At 39.8% G+C, this 9,618-nt stretch overlaps 1 protein-coding gene across 3 annotated transcripts in view; it reads left to right on the plus strand.

The window, feature by feature from the left end:
- Positions 1 to 8,987, plus strand: part of LOC138303623 (early activation antigen CD69-like) — a 134,475-nt gene extending 125,488 nt beyond the window's left edge. For all 3 annotated transcript variants that reach the window (XR_011205431.1, XM_069242917.1, XM_069242916.1), the window contains one exon: positions 6,804 to 8,987. Coding sequence is in view for 2 of the 3 variants with exons in the window: in XM_069242917.1 (XP_069099018.1) it covers positions 6,804 to 6,909 (106 nt within the window). In the remaining variant the exon portion in view is untranslated. The remainder of the gene's footprint in view (positions 1 to 6,803) is intronic.
- The last annotated feature ends 631 nt before the right edge of the window (positions 8,988 to 9,618 follow it).

Raw genomic sequence — 9,618 nt, forward strand, 5'->3', positions numbered from 1 at the left:
TTAAAATGCACTTACATTTAGCAGTGCAGCCTTTAGTTATTGGGTTTCCGCTAAGTTAATCATGTTTTAGCTCGCATGATTCTTTGAAACTACTTTTCTGTGCTGGTACGTTCGCTTCATAACACACACATGCTCTCGAACATATACATGCTCTCACAAACATACACACACTCCCAAATTGACAAAAGTTTAGCTCTTCTGGCTCAGAGATCTGGGGCTATCCTACGTTTTTACAAGTCTACCTCTGAGAGAGTGATCACTCCAACTATTAAAATTTACCGAGCAAAGGCACAAAGTGCTGCGGTTTATGGGGCAGAAATTTGGGGGTCCTCGAACACTGGCAAGCTTGCAGTGGGGGAAAACAACTTTGTAAGGTCAACTTTGGCCTGTCCCCGCAGTACCCCTCTGCTGCCAATGTTTTGGGACCTTGGCCTCACACGTATCTCAGATGTAATTGCCCTACGACCACTGCTTTTTTGGGTCCGTGTATGGTCCACCCCCGAGTTATCCACATACAAGGAGTCTATTCAAGACATCTTAGACAAACCAAATGTACTTACCATTTCCTGGTTTAACCACATTTCAAAATGGTTTCACAGATTGGGTCTTAGCGAGCTATGGAGTCATCCAGAAAGTATAAGGAAGGAGCAGAAGAACCATTTGAAAACTGTATATTGGACATATGTTTTGGAAAACTATCTGCTGTGCTCATTACACGGCAGATTGACCTCACAATTCTTTGATTTTAAATGGTATCCGTCTTTGGAACCTTTATGGATACAATTCTTGACCCACTAAGTAAGAGTCTATATATTCAGTTTAGATATGGTTGTCTGCCTCTTAAATCCTATGGCAGTAAGTGGAGTGCGACTCCAAGACTTGATTTTTGTCCGAGCTGTAATCATATTTCAGAATCTATTGTACATTTCATGTTTATATGTCCTGCCTATTTGATTGCGCGTCGGAAGTGGTTACGACCAGTGTGTAGGAATATGGGGGTAAGACACTGTACTGTTGCCTTAAGGATTATGATGAGGGAAACTTCCCTCCCCCTACCCTATGCGGTTAGCAAGTATATTACAGCTGCTTGGCACATACGTACTAACTGTTTGGGGAGAAATGCCGATGAGGAACAAATTTTAAAAAAAGGGATAAACACAAATAATGATGTTGGAACATTTTAAGCTACCAAATTTTAACTATACACTCAGACTGAAATACAACTCCATGATTAACTTAAATGACAAGGAACAGGATTTTATGTGTCTTAAGATTGAATTATATGTTTTATATTCTTCTTATCTCCTTTTAACTTAATTCTTATTTATTTCTTATTTATTTAATTGGTGATGGTTTTGCTTTTATGGTTGAAAGTAACCGAATAAAGCTTTGAATTTGATACACACACTCATTTGTTTTATTAAACACATTTTATCTTTCTCTCACACACAAACAGTTTATTAAAGATACATTTTTCCTTTTTATCACATAGCTCCCGTCTCCTTTTTTGTCTCTCTTTCCTTAATTCACACACAGCACGGACATATTCACATAGAGACTGACTCCCTCACACTTTCTCTTCCCTCGGTATTTCACACACACACACACATTCGCTATTTTACCTATACAATTTTTACGCACATACATCGTTTTTCAAATACACAGTCATGTAAGTTACACACACATATTCTGTGTCACTAACATTACTCACACAGACAATCATAATGATTTTATTCGTAGTTTGGATTCGTTACTTTCATACTGCTGCGCCTGCTTTGACTTTTAGGTAGACTTTTTACAGTTTCTGTTACTATTTATCTTGCTGCCATTTCATGCAGAAGTTTCGTTCTGTTATTTGGCCATTATCTATAGTGTTAGCGCAGTTCACTGACAATTTTGTTTTGGTTTCTTAAAGGCATCTTGGCAACTTTGTTGCAAGGCACCAAAAGATATTTTGCCATAAACAAAGCTTGTTTAGTGGGCAGACAGAGGTCTGTAGTTTGTTTATGTGTTGCAGAAGAGTTCGCCTACTTACCAAATGCAGATATTTAGCATAGCTATAAAGATCGATATCAGGAATGTAACCAGCATGTGTTGGTCAGGATGTTGAAGTTCTCTGCTTAATTTAAAATCCTTTTTCGTGTCGTTACGTTGGCTTCACAACACACACTCGCTCTCTTACATATACATGCTTTCACACACATACACACATTCAGTGTTTTTCCCAAATACTTTTTAGCTCTGTCTCACACACAAACGGTTTCTTAAAATTATATTTTTCCTTTTTTATTCACATAGTGCTCTCTCTCTTTTTGTGTCTCTCTCTTTCCTTCATTTACACACTGCACGGACATTTTCACATATAGATTGTCTCTCTCTCTGACTGTATTTTCCCTTTTTCATTTACACACACACACATACGCTATTTTACCTACACAAGCTTTTACCTACATACATACATCGTATATTAAATACACACTGTTGTAAGTTTACACAGGTACCCTGTGTCACCCACATTACTCATACAGACAAGCATAACGATTTTAGTTGTGGATTGGACCTGTTACCTTTATACTGCTGTGCCTGCTAGAACTTTTAAGTTGGATTAGTACAGTTTCTGACTATCTACCTTGCTGCCATTTTTAGCGCCACCAGAAAAAATAACAATTCACATAAACATATATGGAATTGAAAAAACAACTCAAGAAATAACAACACTAACAACACAAGTTCAAGGGAATGAAAACTTACAATCAATGGATATTAAAAATGAAACATTAATTGATTGGTTTATTATCAGTCCACAAGTAGAAAACTTGGCAGATGAACTAATAACACATTTACCAGTAACATGTGAAATAATTTACAACAATGGAGTCATCAAAGACATTCTTCAAGAAATGTTCTCAATATAAACAAATAAATTAACATGCTTTATATTTATACCATTGTTTTTACAGCTACTCAATTAAAAAAAAATGTAAAACAAAATATATCTGTAGATACAAAACTTGATTTTAAATGACAATAAAAAGTATACCATTTTCTGAGATTACACTTCATTGTTACAGAAAATATAATATTAAATACTCACAATACTATTTGTATTCTAATACAATAACATCAACAACACCAATAGCTCTAATGCTTACAAATGCGAGACCTATTGCATTGCAAATGCTTGTTCTATTTGCTAAGACCTGCCCATACTTTGTATCCAACTGCGCAATTAAGTTCCTGTTTCTAGGGAAACTACCCAAAGCAAGTTTCAGACACCGACTGGCCTCCGTAAACTTGTGATTGAACCAGCCTTTTTAAATTCTTCAGGTAACATTTAGCTGGTGTTTCAAAATCGTTTTAATGGTATGGGTAATATTAGCAAAGCTATCCAACAATTTGGATGGGACCACCTTTGCTTGCAGGCAATAGTCAACATCCTGTAAGTTTGTTATAACAACTAGTATGCTATTTGGGTCTATACCGGACCATTTGATGCATGCACCATTTGGCCTGGCAGGGGTTATATCCTCAATAAGAGAGAAACCCTTATGCTTTTTACCTGAAAAAGAAAAGGAAAGAAGGGTAGGGTCATGGTCACTGAGTGGCAACAGGATTTTTTGTAGTACATATCACAAACCACCTACACTGGTCGTCACCAATACATGGTCAATAACCATGGAAGCATTTCTTCCAGTGAATGTTGGAATTTGGCCCCTGTTTATTTCACATTCCAATAAGGATAGATCATGGGTTATGATAGTAGAGTTCAATACATCACCATACTCTGTATGGCAGAAATGGGCATATCCCATGCCTCCATGGTCAGTATACCCAAATACATGTGCTGCCAGTAAAGGACAGACTTGGATGTTAAAGTCACCTGCCCACAACAAAGTAAAATCTGTGCTAATGGGACTAACAAAACTTTAGAAGCTGCACTCCAGAGCCTTATCAGCCCTGCTACGTGTTGAATCGAAAACATTCTTATAAAAGTTAATTAGTACCAAATCAGGTCCTCCTTTTTGTGTTAGCCACAGCAGTTGGGCATAGTCACCCACAGTAGACAATTTTTTAATGGTGACTAGTAAGTTGTTAGAAATTAGGTCCTGGAGACCACCTATAGCCCTTCCTCTTTGCAAAGAAGTAGCCCTAGGAGGTGAGATGAGAAACCCTCCAAATGAAAAGGATTTACACACCTGGTTTCCTGAATACAAATGATGTCCAAGTCCAAAGTGACATTAACCCATTCAGTTGATTTTGTTTTCGTTATGCAGACCTTCCACATGCCAAGTTAAAAATGTAAAACATCCAGCCAATTTATCCAAATTAACATTCGTACAAGTTCCACAATGTGCTCAGCTCAAGTTAGAACTAACAACAGTTCTCTAGGCTATGGACTTCTCAGTGTCTGATTTTTTACCTACCCTTCTCATGCTTGGGCAGAAAGTACAACCGAGACCCCCACCGCCTACCACCCTCGGTTCCCTAGGGCTAAGGCCATCACTACTCAGGCCATTAGACCTAATTTAAATCACCCACACAACTTTATCAGTGGGGGAAAGAGGGGTGCTGAGAAACTGACCTCTCAGTTTATTGCTATCCCCATTTACTGCTTCACCTGGTGTGAGCAAGTGGCGATAGAAATAGCCCAGAGAAAGGAGGGTCATATCCCATCCAGACATTGTGGGTAAACCTGACATTACTAAGATTTCGCCCACACAATTTGGATTTTGAAAATTAATGACCACACAGTCCCCCCTCAAGCTTTTTGGTGATGGTCCAATCCAACCCTCCCTTCCAGTAACCCAAATTTGGTGTGCTCTGGCAGAGGGAAATAAACTCTTGAATTTAAGCCAGTGTATGACCTTAATCTTTCTGTGAATGTCTCCTCACTGCCACCCGTGCAAGCGAAGTCTAAAGATAGGCGCCAAATCCATTTCTTTAGAAATAACTCCTATGGCACATGCTAAAAGAGTCAGTGGTTGTGCACCTGGGATCAGTTGCAGTCTTGGCTCCTCCAACCTTTCACTTGCCCATCTTGGCAGGGACAAACTAGGATATAAAATCAGGACGGTGTGGGGACATTCTTACCCAGCCCCCAAAAGCCAAGCTAAAACACACAACGGCACCCCTTGTAGTTAGGAAGGGGTAAGCAAGGTAATGCAATTCAAACGTCAATCAAACCCACTTGCCTGATGCCTGTGTGCCAGACTGTTACAGTTCTACATGATAAAGGACCAAGAGACCAGGCCCAGCCTAGTCTTGATCGGTGGCGGATGGGCGCAGACAGGCCCGCAATGGCCTGGTCTTCACCCGGGTGCGTCCCGCAATGATGGGAGCCCGGGTGAATTTTAAGGACCCGCCTCCAGGCGCATTGGAAGCATTGGCAGCCTTCCTGCCACAAGCCTGGGTGGGAAATACAATCCGCTCTCCCCGCTGTAGTTTGTATGTCCTGCACTGCGGGGAGCCCGGGTGAATTTTAAGGACCCACCTCCGGGCACATAGGAAGCATTGGCAGCCTCCTGCAGCAATCCCATGTGGGAAATAGTCCGGTCTGCCCCCCCTTGTAGTGTGTATGTGTAAAGTCATTAAACCACAAATACTGTGAGCAGAATTGCCAGCCCCCCAAAATTTAAAGTTTTACTCTCTTCTGAGGAACAACAAATATCCTTTAAAACGTGTAAAGAAATAAACAACAGTGCCTCCCTCTTTGTTAAGTTATTATTCTTGCTAACAACTGCACCCTAAAGCCAGTTCTGAAAATACTAGTGGACATGACCACTTAGAAAATAGTCCAGTAGCTGGAGTGCAGCCTGAACACTGAAACCCTGACAGTGTTTCCCTATATAGGTACCCAGCCACATTCAGGTAACTGAATTGTCTTATGAAATTAGTGCAAATTTATAGTGTGCTTCTGTCCTCTAGTTGCCATTATTTTGTAAATTATTTTCTTGATAGGGAAGGTTCTAAACTTCAGAAAGTTTTACTTCAAAGCAACTAATTTTATCAGTGTTTATGAATAGTTTTTTGTTTAAAAACTGTTTTTAGGAAAACAAACTGAGGGATAATTGTCCACCCAACAAGTCCTACTTCCATATTGTCGCTTATTACCTTCTTACCACGTTTTTAAAGTATATATTTGAATCCATGTTTTTTTATTTTGGTGTTGATGTTTTAGTTTGAGTTTGTTTTGATTGATTGTGGCTGCTGATTGGTAGCTTGTGTATACATACCACCTCCACTTTTCAATAAGACTCCTGATGCTCTGCCGTATTTACAAAAGAAGAGCCGAGAAGGACTCATGTATAGTAGCTGACGGCCTCTGTGTGTCCGTCTGTGCAGTGTGGGAACCCATTGGCCACTCGTAGCCTCACTGTGGCCAATTCTGCCACAGTCTGACAGTCCAGAACCCAGTAGCCACTGTTTAATTCCCTATCTAATACTGGATATCCTCTCTATTGCACCATGGCGTAACAAAGGCACCCGCAGCCCCTACGCTGCAGGAGGGCTCTGACGTCCAGGGAAGCCTTCAGCAGAGTTCACTGGCCTGAGACCTCCTGGGTGTCTCTTGCGGGGGGGAGGGGCTCGATGTACTGTGTAAGGGGGCTCCCTCAAGTTTTGTTATGACATTGCTTTTTGAGTGTCTCTGATTTCCCCACAAGGAGCGTCCATGATGTGCAGCTATCGGCAGGGAGCTATAATCTGAGTCTGCAAATGTACATGCATGTTTCCATTATTTGTGCATAAGAATACAATTTTGTGATTCTATGGAATATTCTGCTAAAATGTTGCCCTTTTTTTAGGACGTGCTGCTACCTGAATCACAACGGGTTCACTTATGGCAGTTGTCACCTTAAACGCCAAAGTATCTGCACCAAACCAGCACACTGTGGAGAAGAAACCGAATAGAGAGCAACTAAGGAAAGGATCTGGCCTTTGAAGAGCTGCAGCTTTGGTTTTAACATCTAACCAGGGGTTTAAGGATCAGTTTCACTGGGGAAAAAAACCTGTTAAAGAGCAATTATTGTTACAAATTAAAATTGCAAAAAACACTGCAACTAACATTCAGGTCCACAATCTGCAACCCACACACAACAATGCAAAGACATAATTAGCATAAGCAAATGCAACATTAATGACTTTGTGACAGATGTTCTTTCAAATGTTGACAGATGAGTTCATCTCACATTACCTTAACCAGTGCTTAATCTGTAAAAAAATAAAATAAAAAAAAATAAAAAAAAATTGAAAACGTGTATGCAAATGTAGCAATCTGAACAGAATAGCCAACACTGGGGTAAGAAATCTTCTGGTGAGAATGAACTATACCGTTAACAATGTATTTGACAATCTGGTTATATTTTTCTTTCAAAGTGTCCTCTTATATAAAATGTTTAAAATCAATCTTTTGTTAAAATATAAGCACTTTTAAAATATAACACACTTTTATGCTGTTACCAAAAGGAAGTTGAACTACTGTAGACGGTATATTTTTTTCTCTGTGGGTATGCAAAATGCATGCAGGCTGCTATTAGAGTAATTTAAAACTCAACATTTTTGCCTCAATACTGGTGTACAATGTCTTCCTCACTCCCAAATGTTCCACCGAAGCAATGTATTAATCAAGTGTCATCATGTAAGACTCCCCTATATTTTAATACTCGGAACGTTGTTATTTTTGTATAATATTTTAAATTTATATTTTGAGTGGGTGAGTAACAGTAGACTAATTTTAGGTATCTGGCCAAGCTTTTTACGTCCTCTGTGTTATTGTGCAGTCTATTTACACACTTACAGCTTCTGGCGATGTCCATTTGTGTGTTTTTGAGGATGTCAAACTAGGCATCTTCCCTGGGTCACTTAGTGACCAAGGTAAACGTAGCTGGGCATTAAATCTGAGAAACAGAAGATTAACTGCAGCCTCACTGAAGAGTTGTTCAAACAGTGGGAAGCATCTCCAGCCTCCTATACCCCAGATTGTGCCAGGAGAGGTTTCTGCACACACAATCTCTACTTCAAGAAGAGTGAGTGTGAGGACGATGGTGCCACCTCATGCTTTCCATGTCCAAATAACACAGCTCTAGAAAAGGAAGGCCAATATTAGATCCACTCTTTCTCCAAAGAACTTCTCTTCCAGTCCACAGTTTTTGAAATTTCTTTTATCACCAAAAGAATTTCCAAAGCACAAGTCTTGTGTGCAATCTAAAGGTCAAACATAGTTAATTTTATAGTTCGTTATTTTAACTATATTTGCCCCCTGTGAGCTGTTAAAAGTAAGGAGTTCCATTTCCCCAATAATGTATTTATTGCCCTACTGACTCTCCTTATGTTAAACAAAGGAATATCACTCAGTTATACATGATTTGAACCTCCAGATATCTCATCTGCTGCTTACCCTGCTGCCCTTCACAGCTCACTCCACAGGACATGACCTCATGTTTCTCTACACTTATGTTGTATCCTGATATCTCGCCAGACCCCGCTGCCCACTCCATCACTTTAGGGATTCGAAAGGCTGGATTACTAGTGCACAGCAGTAGATTATCTGCATATATGGCCATCTTGACCTCAAACTCAGGGACTCCAAATGGGATGATGAGAGAGTCTGCCCTAATCCTCTATGCCAAGGGCTCTACATATACATTAAACAAAAGGTGTGATAGGGGGCAACCCTGCCTGGTACATGCAGTCAAAGCTATAAAACAGTTCACCATTCTCCACTTTTCTGATAAAACCACCTTAGTGCTCTTTCGTTGTTACAAAACAATCTGAAAGAAGGACTCCTTTCCAATAACCATGGTCTCTGTGGTGCCATCTGTTCTGTGTGGCACAAAGGAATATCCAAACTGTAAGGGCTCGGTGTATCATTCTTCAGCTGTTGTACTTGCTGTGCCACATAAATGTTACTTGTATCCTGTTTTTTGGTCTGTATATATATTCTAGATTACCATTCCTTTTTCAACTATCATAAAATTATTTTAAATGAGTTTCTTTGGAATGACTCAAGTTTTATTCAAAGTTAATAAAAAAAATTAAAAAAACACTATCACTAATACAGCTGGGCAAATTGCCATTGCTTAAAGTGAAACAAATGAATTTTGCCTTTTTATCCCACATGTGGTACAGAAATGGACCTGATCCAATGCTCCATGGGCACCAAAAAACCAGAAATCACTGTTTTGCACTGATCCTCACTAAGTAGTTATTGTCTGGCCACTCTAAATTGCCTTCTCACAGGGAATTAAATCGGTTTAGTGCGCCTGCCTACAGAGAGCTCCTGACAGACAGGTGCCACACCCAGATCCCCTGCTGGGAACATATACAGAAAAGTATGGACCATGGCCCAATGATTGTAATTAACTTAATGTACTTATTAAATGTGCTATTTAGGTTGCCCCATGACGGTGTCGGAAGGCACAAGAACTCCATTTACCTTGCATCCCTTAATGCCTGGAAAGAAGAATTCTTGCTTTGCTGGGTGTTTCTCTTGCACTCCTCCAGTTTCTCAATTTGTGGCTGGCAGATGCAGAAACTGACAGATTGTCCACAGTTTATCATCCGTTTACTCTGGATGGAAAACAGCAAATTTTACCCAAAACTAATACAAACAAATACAAC

This window comes from Pleurodeles waltl, chromosome 7 (assembly GCF_031143425.1).
Source record: "Pleurodeles waltl isolate 20211129_DDA chromosome 7, aPleWal1.hap1.20221129, whole genome shotgun sequence".
Classification (NCBI taxonomy): Eukaryota; Metazoa; Chordata; class Amphibia; order Caudata; family Salamandridae; genus Pleurodeles; species Pleurodeles waltl.